The following is a 16,803-nucleotide window of genomic DNA, read 5'->3' as shown; positions in this document are numbered from 1 at the left end:
ACATTGTCTGTACGGGCGTTTGTTGTGTAGTCGTTCGTGGTTGCCGGCTGTCAACGAAACTTCCAAGTTTTGAGTTTATCCGCGTGCGTCGTGCATCTCAACTCGTATTGTTGATTCAACTTCTTCCTATGTGTTGATAGGGATGTCCTGTTTCTTTGTTGTTGCGTCTGCTTGTGCGGGAGGGAATTGCATAGGCCTATGTGATTTTGCTCCTCGCGTTTGTTGCAGGGTAATGTCAGGAAACTGTGAAAATGTTTGTCAAGCTCGAATTTGTTTTTAAATTCGATATGAAAGTCGACAACTCCGTGTTCGTTTTTTTTTTTTTTTTTTTTTTTTTTTTTTTTGCAGAGTCTGACGAGGGTTCGTCATTGTAGTTGGTAGTAGCTATTCCTGTGGGTAGTGGTTTGGTTCGCTTGGTTTTCTTTGTTGAGAAGTTCGCTTTTTTCTTTATCAAATAAAACGCGCGTCTCGCTCAAAACAATTAATCTCAAAACGGTAGGGTCGCCATGCTTGTTCGTTCCACGTCAGTCGGGCGCCAGTTTGTTGTGGACTTGTGGAATAGGAGGAAATGGGTGCTCCTCACGCGTTCCGAGGGAAAATGAATTGTCTCGAGGAAGAAACGAACGACATGTTAAATTGAATTAAACGAACAGGAATGTCTTTGGTGAAAGAAACAAGTAAAAGAAAGGGTACCACACGTGGTTAGTTTTGCGTGCGTCTTTCGCTGTAAGCTGGTGAGAAAGAAAGTTTATAGCTTGGCGTGCGTCTCTCGTTAAGTGGTGAAGAGGAAAAGTTTATACCTTGGCGTGCGTCTCTCGTTAAGTGGTGAAGAGGGAAAGTTTATCTTTGTAGAGAAAGAGTCTGTGTGTGTATGAGTGCTTCATTCAACCTCATCCATTTCATTTAAATAACGGGGTCACCAAATTTGTAGGGGACTAGGATATATAAATACCCCAATCCCGTTACAAAATAATAATGAAACGAATGGGAATTGAAGGAAACAAAGACACAATTAATGGATAAGATAAATGTCGTTTATTTGCTGTTAAAAGAAATGAACATTTTAGTTATAACATGTCCGCGCGTGGGAAGAGAAATAAATGTTGTGGGAACATTGAGAATGGTAGTCCAGCGTGTAGACAAAGGAGAGGATATCAGAGTTGTCATCAGTTAGTAGTCAGCGACGCGAAGGTGTTCTTAGTGGCCAGTAGTAGGTGGAAAGAGAAAGGGTGAGAATGTATACATACAGCCTTTAGCTCGTGCCCCATACATAGTAGGAAGTGTGCGTGAGGTGCGCGTGCGCGCGCGCCGAAACGGCGCGCGGCTTGTTCGCCCAACCTCTCTAGTTGAGAGTTGGTTCCAAAGCGAAAGAAACAGCTTATCGCCTTGTTTTTATACTCGTTTCCAGAGTGTATTTTGCGCATGTGTATTTCCTTAGAAAGCGGAAGTGACGTCGTCCATGTGCGTGATCGTGTTCGCGTGTGTGAGTACATGTGTGTACGTAAGTGTGTGTGTATATATACGTGAATTTGAGTGTATGTACGCGAACGTGAATAAGTGTACATGTGTGGACGTGGGCGCGTATGTTTGTGTGCGCGTATGTATATGACAGCTTGAAATATGAATGTGTGTTTTGTGTGAGACTTGAAAAAGGCTCGTACAAAGTAACTCTTTTGATGCTTTATCCATTTTTTGTTCATCTAGATGCCGATGTGGCTTGGAATCCAGCAGAAGATTATGTATTTATTCATTGTTATGGTGTTTATTTTATTTACGAGATTTGTAAGAAGGGTATTTGTCATTTTTTTTCTTTCAGTGATATGAGTACCGATAGAGAATCTGTAAGGATGAGATATTTTTTATGGTTATCAGTTGTTATTATGTTTAGCACCAAGTCAATGGCAGACACCTCTGCACTAAACACACGGGACTCTTTTCTGTAATTTTTTATTTTTATGGATAGTTGCGCATCCTACTCGGTTTCCATCCTTTGATACATCTGCGTATATTTGTGAGTATTCTTTATATTTCTTTTGGATGTTAAGCAGTTCTTCAAAGAAGGTTGAGTGATGGGTAGGTCATCTACATATAACTCTGATATTATTTATTTTTATAGTGTAAAGGGTGACGGATAGGATGCTTCCTTGTGGGACACCCATTTCTTGTTCTTTTTAGACTGAAAGTATGTTGTCCATTCATACTTGAAAGAGTCTATCATTAAAAAAAGTTGCTGATAAATTCTGGAATTCTGCCTTTAAGTCCTAGTTCGTTCAGGTCTCTTTTGATGCCATACTTCCAAGTAGTATCATATACTTTGAGGTAAAAAAAAAAAAAATGCTATTAAGTGTTCCTTCTTGGCAAATGCCTCTCTTATACTTGTTTCAAGTCTTGTCACATGGTCGATGGGGCTGGGCTTCTTCTTTTCCTGAAACCTGACTGATGTTCTATAATCAGGTTCATGTTTTCTTAGTTAATCTTTCGTTAATCATTCTTTCAAACGTCTTGCATAGACAGCTAGTGAGGGCGATAGGTTAGTAGTTTATTGGTTTGGGTATTAGGTATTACTATAGTCTACTTACAGTTTTTTGAGATGCTGGTATTCGTCCATATTTCACTATATATTTGTAGTAGTCTGGTATTTGAGGAGAGTTAATTGTTAATATATAGGTGTTTGTGTATATTACCTCTTCAGCTTTCCTGATTATGATTCTTTTAACATCTGTGACTCCTTGGCTTTTCAGTTCTGTTTTGATTTCTTCTGTTGTGCATACCGAGATCTCTTGGTTTCTTATAACTCCTTTAGAGTAATTTAACGTTTGATGTGGATAGGATTTGATGCTTGTTTCATGTAATTTTTGTTGTTGTAATAAAGTTTTAGCCTGTTTTTTATTTTGTACTTCTACCAATGTTGTTCGGTTTCTTAATTTTTTGAAATCTTTGGGTGTTATTTTGCTTGATATGGTTTTCTGGATAAGGAAGGGTGACATTCTATTCAGTGGTTCGTCAGAAGTAACCTCCAGCACAATGAAGTGTAGAAAGGCTTTGTCTTCATTGTCATTGTCCAAGTTTGTTTCATACTCTTTATGCCATCTCTTGGTTGTCTTTTTATTCATACTCCTCACCCACCTCAGATTCCCTTATCAGGAGGAAAAACAAGGAGGTAAATCCCATTCACCTCAGGTTTCCAGGGCTATATGACTAGTATACTCAAACGTGAGGAAGATTCCAACAATTCATAATATGTAGTTATGTCCACCTAAGTATGAGTTTTCCCTATATTTTTATTACTCCTGTCGATTTTCTTTATCTTAGCTTGATTGACTCTTCAGCCACTGCTTATTAAATCACTTTGTTGTTTGTCTGTGGCGAGTGTAAGTGTTTTTTTTTTATTGTTTGGTTTGTCTAAAGCCTGAATTAATGCTTGACCTTACCAACTGATTGATTGGATCGTGTCTGCCCCCCCCCTGTCTAGCCTAGTAAGGGCCAAAGTGGTATGTTGTCATACCATGTCATTATTATGTCCTAGACATGTTCTGCTCAAACACCAGGATTCTGTCCTTAGTGCATTACAGGTTGCCACCCATGGTTAACAGGTTGCTCCATTGAGGGACTTTTACCCTCTGTAGGAGGGCAGTTAGTATATTCTGATGCCCTAGCGACTGGGCCGAAAATAATCTACAAAAAGTTTTGTCTTGGGTTCTTTGTATCTTCATATCTTCATACATAATGTTTGATTTGATTCGGTTGTTTTATTTGATGGCATATCAACTATTTTAAAGTTATTGATTTTTTTGGAAAACATTTTTGTGTTTCAAGGTCTTTATATCTTTAGATATTCCTTCCTGGTGCCTGTCTTAGTTGCCTGCTCCACAACACATCACCCCTCTTGGAATATTTTATGTAGAATCCATTTATTGTATTAAAGTTGCTTCAAGTTCTTCATATCCTCAAGCAACTATACATGATGTTTGGTTTGGTTATTTTGTTTCATAGTACATCAACCCCTTTTGAGTTATTCATGCTGAATTCAGAAACTTTGCAGAAAGTTTCTATGCTTCAAGTTTCCTATATCTTTCATCATTAGTTTGTAGTGCTTGGTTTTGTTATCTTGTAATGAATTCTGTTATTTTCATTCCTGCAGTTCCTGATTGAGCTTTGCAAAGTGGTAAGGGTTATAATATTTATGTTTGACGTGTTTTAAGTCAGGAAGTCAGTAGGGAAGTGGGAATGGGAGAAAATGAGAGGGTGGGAGGGGAAGAGGAGTGTTTTTTTTGTTTTTTTTTTTGCTTTGCAGAACACAATTAAGTTTTTCAAAGGTTTAAAGTACAAAAAAAATGTTTTAATGCATGGTGCATTTGTATCAGGAAGCCAATATTCAGATAGCTTGATCTGGTAGCAGCAGAGCCACCAGGGTAAGACCACAATCATACAAAATCTGTTTGGTGATGATTGTGCTCTCAATGCCAACACAAAGCCAAACATGCAACATATTGTTGATCATTTTTCTGTTTGACAACTTTGGCCTTATTATCAACATGAAGCAGACCGAGGTAATGTACCAGAGAAACTGGCTATAGATCTCAATTCATTGAATTAACCTAGAAGCCCTATCAAGAGCAGTGCACATAGACAATGATGTCGACTGTAGGATAGCCAAAACTAGTGCTTTCGTCAGACATCCTCAATCTTCTGTATGGCAGCATGGAGGAATTTGGCTTCACAGGGCCCTATGAACAAATTTATCTTTAGTTAACCTTTGACAACTAAATATTTTCGTTTACTAGCCAAATAAAAAAGTTACTAGCCAAAGCCACATAATTTTTGGAATATGACATCTTCATTCCGTGACTAATACATACATTATAAAATTCTTTTGCATTTTTTTTTATTTAAAATAAGAGTAATTCTAAATATGCACCAAATTTTATGTTAAGACTTGAAAGTATAAACATTCAAATTTCTTCAAATGTTTTTTAAACAGCCTTTGTTAAAAAAAAGTGTATATTGTTCCATTAAAGTTTTATTGTTTAAATAATTTGACTTTGCTTGTTTTATTAAAAAAAAAACAAATAAAAGTTGGAAAAACATTTTTCATTTAGTAATGAGCTTTGGAAGATTGCTGGTGAAAAAAAAACACAATCGCCAAAAGGTAAGCGTTTTATTATTTCTCGTTGTCACTTGGAAAAATGACTTGTAAATACAACTGTGTCACTCGCAATGTAAAGCCTTGCTTCAGATCAAACTTCAAACATATAAAACTGTGATTCTTACCATCCTCATTTATGCCTGTGAGACTTGAACCATATATGCCCTACCTGTCAAGAAACAAAGCCATTTCCAGTTAACCTGTCTCTGTAGATTAATAAAAAACCGAGTGGTAAATCAAGATAACAAGCACAGGTTTTATCCCAGTCAAGCCTCCCATCATCATACTGTGATAGTGTCAGGTTTGTTGGGTAGGTCATATATACCACATATACCAGATTCCAGACTCCCAAAACAGCTCTTTTACAGTGGCCAACAGCAAAAGAATCATAGGAGGACAGTGAAAACAGTTTAAGGATCACTTAAAAGTGTTCCTCAAACAGTTCAATTTGTACAGAATGGAACGATAAATTTGTCGCCCTAAAGAAAACAATATTACAGCATTTTAAAACTTTTATTGAAAAAATCAATTCAGGTAACTTGATTATGTAGTATAACTGACATCTATTCAATGTAGCCGCCTTCAGCCTCAATCACCACCTCGATACGGATCCAGAACTGGGAGCATGCCTTTTCCACAAGCGCCGACAGGAGCTCAGCAAATACTCGGCGGATAGCGGTGATCAGGCTGGCTTTAGTGTTGTGGGAGGCTCTGTTGGTGATGTATGACCAAACAGAAGTAGTCCAGCGGGTTCAGGTTGAGGGAGGAGAGGGGCCAGTGAGGAAGGGTACAAAGTCGTAGCACTTCTGAAGCCAAGCCTGGGTCTCTTTGAACTTGTGGGCTGACGCCGAGTCCTGCTGCCACACAGCCACTTGATTGCACTAGAGGATCATCACACTGTTCAGCACATTCAGGTACACTTTGGTGTTGACTTTAAAGATGTGAGGTGGCATGATGTGGCCCTTACTTGAAACCACACCAAAGACCATAACCATGAACGGAAACTTTGTTGAGTTATGCCATCAAGTGTTGAACTGTCCAGATTTGCATTTTGAGAGTGCTGGCAATGGTCCTGTTGTCATAAGTTGGATCAGTAGAGAGCATGAATTGTACAGCAGTGCATCACTGATCTCACTCGTTGAACATTGTGTCACTTTCAGACACGATAGAAGGCTCCTATTGCTCTTGCGATTTGTACACAACTGACCAACTAGTCTGCAACAAATAAAGAAAACCGGTTTTCATCAAACAGAAATGTCATCTTTTCTAAGGCGACAATTGTATCATTCCACCCTGTATTTCGACTCATAGGAAAACCTAGCTCAAAACAGATGTTCCTGGCATTCTGCAAACCACAAAGGGGTTACAATTGTTGAATCTACACACATTGAGGAATGTAAGAGGAAACTTGCTATTCAAAAAGTAGAGAGCAGTCAACATTCCACAGATGCCTTACATGTGAGAGATACTTCAGGGTTGGGATTGGATTGATGAGCCATCTCCAAACCCACAAAACAACTACATGATCACAGTCATTTTTGCAAGTGATGGACAAACATCATCATCATGTACAACATAAGTATATTACTTATAGTTATATATGTCTCTCTCTATATATTTTTTCATGCCATATATGTCTATATTGTCACATGATTATGACTCTTTGTCTGTAACATTTTAAAGTCATAATAATTAAAACAGAAAAACAAATAATACAATTTCAAATGTTAATAAATATAATTCTTTATTCATAGCATTTTCTGTTTGAAACAGGAACACCTAGTACTAAATTGATTAGGTAGTTTAATTTTTAAATAAGAAAATCAAATTTTATGGCTAAACTACGAGCGATGATCTGATGACACCATCTTGAAAACATTCTGAATGAACAAGGGGGATAATTTAAACTTTTGTAAGATTTTAGAAAGCCATTCTTAACATGGTGAGAGGACTATTAGACAAACTCAAATTCACTTAAAAATGATTTTCTTTATAAAGATAAAACTATTTTTAGTGATTTTTAGTGTAAGATACTTTTTTTCCATTACGGGCATACATCATATGTATTTTTCTTTGTTTTTACATTTTTACAGGTTGAAGGATCTGAACAATCGCTAGAAAAAGACATAGCAACATTAAAAAAACAAAAAAACAAATGATTTTTAACTCTTTATTTATGGAGTTTTGTATACGAAATGGGAACGGGTAGTTTTTAGATAAAATGGACAATATAACTCGTTATCCATTTGAAAGCAAAGAAAGACATTGAAAATTTTTATGTTGAAAATCTTTCTGTTCAAGATTCACTTCTGCCAAGTTTGATGTCACATTGAGATGTATGATATAGACATATTAAATAGAAATGCACTTCTGATGATTGGATTTACCACGAAGCTGAAGTAAAGTGTTAAAATAAGTCTCACTTAATTATTACTGTTATAAAACTCAAATATAAGAAAGACCTTTGTGTGTGCAAGTTCTGCAGTTGTGAATTAGATCAATTTCAACTTCAAGAGCTTGATTTTTTCATGGCACAGATATATATATATATATATATATATATATATATATATATATATATATATATAAATTCTTCAGAATAGTTTTTATTTAACAATCAGTTGTTATGGAAACGTGAGATTGTAAGGTTTACAAAATATTACTGGCAGTAATATTCTATAAGTTATCCCATCTAAACAAGAATTGCTCGATATGCAAGATAGAGCAAATAAATTAAATTGTAATTCAATGAATTTCAAAAGACATCGAAACCCTATAGGTTAAGGAGATTGACTTTCTAAAGCATTCTTTGTCTTGCTTAGAATAATAAAAATTCTTTGATATGAAATTCATTTCAATGAGAGTTTTTTGAAATTCATTGAATTACAATTTTAAAATATATATATATATATATATATATATATATATATATATATATTGAGTATAAAGTATAATTGTAAATTATGAATCAGTCTCAAAAGGAAAAACAAACAAAATTAAATTGAGTGTACGATCGTTTCAGAAACGATGTTTATTTTATTAAAATTGACAATAATTAACAAAGACTTTGTTTTCAAATATCATCTCCTAATCAGCATAAAATAGAGGGGGGGGGTTAAGACACCAAAATAAATAGCATTTTTGTAATAAGTAAGATGGATAGTTCTGAAAATATTTAAAACATATGAAAGAAGTTGTAAATTTTATGTTGATAATGAAAATAGAAAATTAGGAGAAAATTAAAAAAAGAAAATTCATTAAATACCTTATTGAGTTTCATTAGAAAATTTATTTTAAAATTTGTCAATATATATGTGGGCATGCTGCTGTATTTTAGCCACGAATGGTTGAAATAATTATTTACAGTTTATGTTAAATTTAATTTGATGAGATGTTAAACTGTCTTATTAATAGACGCTAATTTTTAAATCCAAGGGAGATAAGTGTTATTTTTTGGAAAATAAAAACTTTTAATGATCTAAGGGAGATAACTTTAAATGGGTATTTAATATATTTGTAATTGTTTTAGGGATAAATTATTTATTTAGTGTGATGGTAATAGCTATGATAATAAAAAGTATATTAACAATATATATAAAAAATAAATATAATAAAATAATATGTTATGATGGTCATAGTTATGATAATAAAAATATAATATTAACAATACATATAAAAATAATGATGATGATGATGATGATGATGATGATGATAGTGATAGTGATGATGATAATAATAATAAATAATAATAATAGTAGTAATACTAGCAAAATAAGTAAAATAATGATAATAATAATAATAATAATCATAATCATAATAATATTAACAATTATAATGATAATAATCATATTAATAATATTTCTTTGTGGGGGTTTAAATCTGTATAATTTCATTCCATTGTCTATGTATGCATCCTGATAATATTTCATCCTTTTGGTTTAAACATGTTGACTTATTGTCATTGAATTTTAATATAGCCAGAGATTCAAATCTACAAAGACTGTAGAATTTGTCACCGTGTTTATATGTTTTAAAAGACCCTAGTATTTTCCATTTTCTGTTAAAAGGGATATTCATATCTTTGAGATGCAAAATATATTTTGTTTGGTTTCTTAAGGATCTGTGTTTTATAGATAGATCCAAAGTATATCACATTTTGTTTAATAGAGTTGTAATAGTTGTTTTCAGCTTGATTAATAGTGGTATTATTATGCAAGACGTTTAGTTGTACTAAATTGTTTGATAGGTTAATGGAGGTGTTGTTATTCATTAATAGTGTGTTAGTGTTAGTCTGTGTCATATGATTAATATGGTTGCTATTGTTAGAATTTACACTTGGGATTTTTGTTACTGTGCAGCTGTAAATTACGCTTTTACTTTTACAGGACATGAGTTTTTGTTTCTACAGTTACAACTTGCCATAGTTTGTATATTTGTATTTTTTAAATCTTTTTATTGTTGTTACTAATTATTTGTTGGTTTAAATTTGGCATTGTTGAATAAGATATTTTGATAGTGTTTTTGTTAAATATTTTACTGTATTTATAAAAGCTTTGAACTTATTTTCTAATATTTTGAAAACTTCTCTGGATATGTTTGTTATAACATTCTTACAGTATGGAGGGTTAAACCACAGGTGATCTCTATGTCTGTTTTTATGTTTTCTGACATGGTGTTGGGGTTTATTGGTGTTAATGGCTGACATAAGTTTGGTTTTGTATTGTGGTAGAATTATTTTTTGTAATTTTTTTTGTGGGTTGACATGGCCATATTACAGGTTATTATGTTTTTGCTAGGTTTATTATAATTATTGTAGTTTTTTTATGTAATTTGTATTTTTATCTGTTTTATTTTGGTATTTTATTTGTGTTTTATATACTGAGTTTTTAAGGGCGTCATGGAGTATTTTACGTTTTTGTTAAATATAGATTTGTTAGAAGATAATTTAGATATTCTTAAAGAGACATTAGGGACTATTGTTTTCAATATTGACTTAGGGTGTTTTGATTCATTATGGACATATAGTACAGATTGGTTGGGTTTATGATAAGGTTCAAAAGTAGAGTTTGCAAGGTTTAATGTTACACCTAAGAAATTAACTATTTTTTTTATTAGAGTCGATTTTTATAGTAAGTCTACAATTTTTTAAAAGTTTGTGTGGGGATTTAATTGCTTTTTCGTAATTTTTATTTGTTGAGTTAGTTATGAAGTGTGCACCGTCTCTGTAAAGGACCCCCTCTAATCGGAATTGTTTATGGAGTATTTTATGAATTTCATCCAAGAGGAAAAGGCCCACTAGATCGGTGACGTGAGCGGAGTCATTCAAAACCATTAAAATGTTGAAATGATTAGGGGGTATTATTTCTCATCCAAAATTTGTTGTCAAAGGTTATCATAGATTTTCTAGCTAATAATATTAGTTTGGTTTTGTCTCGAGTTATATCTGTTATTTTATGTGCCATTAAAAGGGACTCGTTTAAAAGGATTGGTAATATGATTCTATGTCAAAAGAAAGAAACTTAACATTCTTATTGTTGCGAATGTTAGAAAACCATTCAATGACCTTGGTAGAAGATTGTCATAGTCATTATTTTGTTAACAGATTTAATTTTCGGAATAACTCTATCAAGGATATTTTTACTTACTAAGCTTATATCTGATTTTGAGGGGCAAATGAGTCTTACTGAAGGGTTTATATTAAAGTCGTCTTTGTGATCTTTTAAAGAAAATCTTGGGGTACCAGGTACTGTTTTTAGTTTAGTTACGATATTTTTTGCTTCTTTGTTTATTTTGTTTAGTGTAGACCAATTTGTTGTTCTATAATTTTTATTAAGTTCCTTATATATGAGATTTTTATATTGTATATTGTCCATGGTATAAAAGTTTCTAGTTTTATCTGCTGGAACTATTAGTTTATTTTGGTGGCTTTTTGATATTGATTTAGAAAATTTATTTAATGTTTTAAGAGTTTGGGTGACACATTTTTTTGTTATTTTTAAATTGAATATTAGGTTAATAAAGTCGTTTTCAAAACTTTCAGTGTCCTTGTTTTTTTTTAGGGTTTATATGTTTTTAATTTGTAGAATTTAGCCACTTTTCTTTGTGCTTTATCTTCATTGAGACTGGTATTTTCCAGTTCGTGGGGTTGCACATCAATTGGTTGGTTTATTTCTGTATGGTGGTTTTCAAAGTGGTAGGCTTTCCATCTCATATTCCTTACGAATGTATTCACACTTCCAATCAAACTAGTTACCAAGGTGTCATTAGATGGTATAGGGATACATTTAGTTGATAATTGTATGTTTTTCTTAAGGAACATATCTACAAGTATGGAGAAAGCTCAACCAATAAGAAGGAGCTACTTACCTTGTATATTTTATAGAGGGAATTAGATCTGGAGTGAATTTGAAATCCGAGCTCAGATATGTCTAACCGATGAGCCCAAATGAGGGCAAAACTCGAGTCTTGGACTTCTGGTTTGTTGACTGTCATAGCTCTTGTGAGCTGCGACATGTTTGGTTGTGGAAATAATTATATAATCTTTCACATTCTGAAAATTACACACACACACACACACACACATATATATATATATTCTGTGCCAGGACATAGAAATTTCCAGATTAATATCTGGAGGAGTGTTTAATCCACTGGGAGATATACATCTTCAATCTTTGTTAAAACATGCACCTCGAAGAAGGAAAACTCTTATGTAAAATCTGAGATTTACTGTCTGCTCTGTGTCGTGGTAGCAATTACACCGACTAAGATTAGCAGTTGTATTAAAAAGTATGGTTGGTTCTATACAAAACTGTCACCGCTATAAACACATCATCTGTGTGGATTTCTAAATAACTTAATTGTTGTGGCAGACCTCATAGGTTGAAATCGACAGGAGTATGGGTTGATCCCTCTGGTAGAAGAAATAATAGTTTCAACTTAACATAAAGCATTACTTGTCTATATTGAATAGAGTTCTCTAGTTAACGACAAGTGCAAATGTAAAAAACAAAAAAAAAACAAACAACATAATTTCTTTTATTTATTCGCTATTGAACTTGTCTCAATAACGTATGAGTAAATGTCCTGAATCTTGATTACAGTTGGAAATGATTTTGCAATTGAGTTTTAAATTTCAGCATGAAAACACTTGACACGTCTACCCAAAGCAAAGAGCCGTAATAGAACAAAACAGGTGTCTGTAGATGACTATATATAAAAGAAGTGAATTATATTCATTTGTAAGATTATTGTCTAAGGAAAAATTACAGTAGTTTCATTTATGGAGGATTTATTCATCAAACTTGGTCATTTTGTTTTCATGACTTGTTCTGTTGATTTCACTTAAGAACACAGTTTCAAAGTGACCTTGGAACTGATCACAAGCCTTTGTCAGCATCTCTCAACTTAATCTCCCAAAGACTCTAGTGATACTGGCATTTAGCTCATTTTTCATATTGCAAGTGTATAACCCAAGCAGAAAAAAATTGAGTGAACTGCAGTTAGGTGAGATACGAGGTCAGGTGTTAGGAAGTATAGTTGACAAATTACTCAGATACCCAAATGATGCGTGCAGGCACCGAATCTTGTTGCCACACGTACAGTCTATCTGCAGCTACTAGATCAATCTAGGGTTTACTCAGAACATAGATGTAGCCATTGGTACTTGGCCTGAAGGGTGACACCAAAAATTATGGTTGTCAGCATGATTCTGTGTACAATCTTGAATGAGGCAGCAAGCCAATTTATGTATATATATATATATATATTATGTATATGTATATGGTCTTGGCAGATGTCATTTTGTCACAGAAAACCACAACATGTCTGCCATCAGTGAGTGTTTCAACTTATTGATCAGTTTCTGTATGTGCTTTAGTATCTTTTCTTGTGTTGTGTCATTTCTTTATCTTGTATGAAACATAGCAAATATTTTCAAGCACCATCAATTTAATTAATTTTTGGTTCTTGTCCAGAATTTCCTCCTATGTTAACAAACAAAATAAAAGAAAAATCTGTATGATGTATGTACCCATGATGAAACAAAAATAGCATATTCCAAAAATTACGTAAATTAATAAAGCAGTTTTATTTTTATAAAAAAAATCATTTTTAAGCGATTACTGGAATGACAAAATAAATCTAGCAAATATGAAGTTATCCTCCCTTTTGAGATATTTTTCAAAATGATGGGCAAGACAGTAACTTCTTAGATACTCATAAAATTTGATTTTCTTATTTTAAAAATAAACTACTTGATTGATTTATATAATTTTTGGAATATGATATTTTCGTTTAGTCAGAGGTACATACATCATTGAGATTTTCCTTTTATTTTGTTAAGCAATGTAGGGGAGAATTTTGGACAAGAACCAAATTTTCCTTTCTCTTCATTGTTGTTCATATTCTGAACTTCAACAACTTCGGCATTCTCACAGTGTGAAATCATCAATAATTCATTTTTTTTTCTATTCTATTCAATTTTTGCTGATATTAAAGAAGTCTAAAATCTCCTTATTTTTCATTCTGACACAGATTCCAAGGAGAATTTTGTGTCCTGTGTACAAATATGAAGCTTTACAATTTTCCATAATCAATTATTAAGATAAAAAAAGACAATGAAAATATAGTCACTGTTTTCATTAAGACAAAATTGACAACAAATGTAAAATAAATATGCATAAAATTAATAGTTGAAAATTTTGGGCAAACATCTCCTGCATCCTGTGTGTGTGTATATATATATATATATATATATATATATATATATATATATATATATATATATATATATATATGAAAGGAACTTTGTGTGTGTATGTGTGTTAGTTTGTTTTCTGTGAACTTGAAAACAGCTGGGTCTATTTTTATAAAATTTCACACGAAGATACTTTATGTGCCTAGCAGTGTTCTTAGATAGGATTTGTATCAAAATGTCTTTGATAAGTATTGATAATCGAAATAATCCAATGAAAAGAGGAACAGGCAATTCTGACCAACGTTCATACTTTACACAGTATAACATCGCAAATGCATTTGAGACGTCTTATTACCATGCACGCCAAAAGGCTTGACATATAAAATCAACAGTGGGTTCTTTGATATAACAGGGGCGCATTCAAAATTAATGTTTCTATTTAAAGCACAATTGCACTATGACACTTGACTTTTTCATTTTAAACTTAAATATAAACCATTATAACCACACAAGCAGTAAGGACAGGCATCAACAGTAGATTCTTTGATATAACAGGGGCATGGTCGAAATGAATGTTTCTGTTTAAAGCATAATTGAAGCATGATACTCAACTTTTGCATTTTAAACTTTAATTCAAGCCATTATATAAAAATAATTTTATAAAATCAGCAGTAGGTTCTCTACAGTGCAATGTAGACTACAATGTATTGTGGATTAAGTCACTGTAGGGCAGCACGTGAAGCTTACTCCTGGTGCACCATGATGGGTCACCAACTAGAGCAGACAATCAATCGAATTGATTGAAAAATGAGCGATTTCACCGATGTCGATGACAATAAAAATATGGGAGTGTGAAACATTTGTTTATCATTCAATCCTGAGCAATGTTGGGTCTACCTGCTAGTGTATATATATATATATATATATATATATATATATATATATAAATATATATATATATATATATATATTACAGTATTTTATTCTTTTTTTAGACATATCTAATTTCACAGACATCAAGTCAAATCTGTTTTTAAATCAAATGTTTCTGTTGTTAACAGTGGTGTGTTGTCTCCCTTTATTGTAAAAAGTCCTACAGGATAAATGCTTTCATTATTAGTCAATGTTGGCGGGAATTGAAAAGAAGATGTTGGTATAGACTGTCTATTTAACTGCTTTGAAGAATCTTCATTCATAGGACTGGATTGGGAACAAACTGGTTCACTAATGCATGAAGCAAGAGATAAGTCTGACACAAGAGGGGTTTCATAAGAGTCTATAGGTTTTAATCTGGTAGATTTCAAATCTGTTGATTGTGAAAAGGGAATGAAAAATTCTGTGGATGATGTTGGAGTTGATGTGGATACTGCCATTGCTATTGATGGTGATGACAGAGACAGGGAAGTCGTTGATGATGTGAAACTACTGTTTAAATAGCCATATTTATTCTCGTCTGATCTCGCTGGTTCTGTTTTTATACTGGGATAGATTATGCAGTCAGCAGGATTTGTAGACTTGTTTGAAGTCAGAGATACGAGTTTCGATTCCTGGTCAAACAAAGCATCCGTGTCCTTTGTCACTTGGTCAAGTTCAGCATCAGAGATTTCATGATTTATATCAATGATTTCAGTTGCGACTGGGGGAGTGGCATTCATAAAGATAGAAGGGTCATGTGATGAAGACATGGTAGGAAACGACATGGTTGTTTCAATCAAGGGCAGCTTAGTAAGTGGAGGAACAGGAGATTGGTGATAAATGTTTGAAAGATGGCTATCACATAATTGCATAAATTCCTTCATGTCGAGCCTCTTAGCAATAATCTTCAGTTGTTTCAAAATCTCGTTATCCAAATCTAAAATTCCATTATACATGTATTCAGCAAAGGCATTCAGCGCTTCCGTACTGACTTCCTCGGGAAAATTCACTTGTAGAAATTTTTGTGATAAAACATCTGTACTAAACACGGAAAGCAGTTTTGGGCAAACAGCAGAAAGCACAACCTTGTGAACCTGAAATAATACAAAAAGAAAGGGTCAGTATTAACAAGAGGATTTATTTTTTAAATTAAAGAGTCACCATTTACCAAGGTCAAAACCACTCAAGAGTAAGGGCTAATAAGATGGATAGATTGACAGTATTCGTGATGGATACTATGTGGGGATTGAAAATTGTAACATACCACTTAACTAAAAAAAACTCATAAAACAGAAATTCTTCCAAACATCATTCATGGAATATGAGGATTAAAAGGACAAAGCAGAAGGGGAGGGGGAAGAGTTATGTGGTTACTGAAAGCACTTTCTACTCTCCATAATCCTAAAAAAAAAGTTGTTCAACACTATTCCAAAACACTGTATTATTATATAAAGCCATTATATTTATTTTGAAAAAAAAAAATCTTTTATATACAGAGGACCTTTCAAGAGTAATGCCTTCTATTTTTTCATTCCACCTGACTGGATCAGAGGAGATGGCAAATAGCATTTCTCTGATGACTGAACTTAAGCATTCATGATCTGAAAGTTTCATCTCTTTGTTGCAGATATTGATGGTGTGAGACTCTAAGAAAGTGACCCCTGTCATGTCCGTGTGTCAGAAGCAGAGATGCGTCATTTATTTCCTATGCATTGAGAATTGTGGTGACTATGTAAAAAAATAAATTCTGGAGCAGAAACAGTTGCTGATTTTAATGGTATCACTCTTGTCTTTGTAGCTCTTTAACCTTTTTGAGTAAAAAAAATATAGGAGGCTTTACTTTTGGAACCACCCTCATATGATAAAGTGTGCTCTGCATGCCTATACACAGCCATTGTTCATCACTAGCAAAAGTTAAAAAAAAATGGCATAATATAAACTAATGATGAGATAATTTCAACTTCTCTTCCAAATTTCAGATTTTGTATTTATGCCCAAATGCATTTAATTTTCTTTTGGTAAATTAGTAGTTGCTATTCTGATG

General features: G+C 33.2%; 1 protein-coding gene and 1 long non-coding RNA gene across 2 annotated transcripts in view; both read right to left on the bottom strand.

The window, feature by feature from the left end:
• Window positions 1-290: 290 nt before the first annotated feature.
• Window positions 291-1,365, bottom strand: LOC145303501 (uncharacterized). The gene is made up of 2 exons (XR_013873721.1): window positions 801-1,365; window positions 291-754 (listed from the first exon to the last, which is right to left on the bottom strand). It is a non-coding gene; the product is annotated as an uncharacterized LOC145303501 (long non-coding RNA).
• Window positions 1,366-8,147: 6,782 nt separating this feature from the next.
• LOC145303499 (uncharacterized) overlaps window positions 8,148-16,803 on the bottom strand; it is a 31,755-nt gene continuing 23,099 nt past the window's right edge. Inside the window, exon 4 of the mRNA XM_080144930.1 lies at window positions 8,148-15,853. Within this exon, the coding sequence (XP_080001056.1) occupies window positions 14,861-15,853 (993 nt within the window). The 3' untranslated portion in view covers window positions 8,148-14,860. The remainder of the gene's footprint in view (window positions 15,854-16,803) is intronic.

The sequence above is a fragment of the Euprymna scolopes genome, chromosome 19, assembly GCF_053919585.1.
Source record: "Euprymna scolopes isolate OS-2025 chromosome 19, ASM5391958v1, whole genome shotgun sequence".
NCBI classification, from domain to species: domain Eukaryota; kingdom Metazoa; phylum Mollusca; class Cephalopoda; order Sepiida; family Sepiolidae; genus Euprymna; species Euprymna scolopes.
This window is presented reverse-complemented; position numbering and strand designations above follow the sequence as displayed.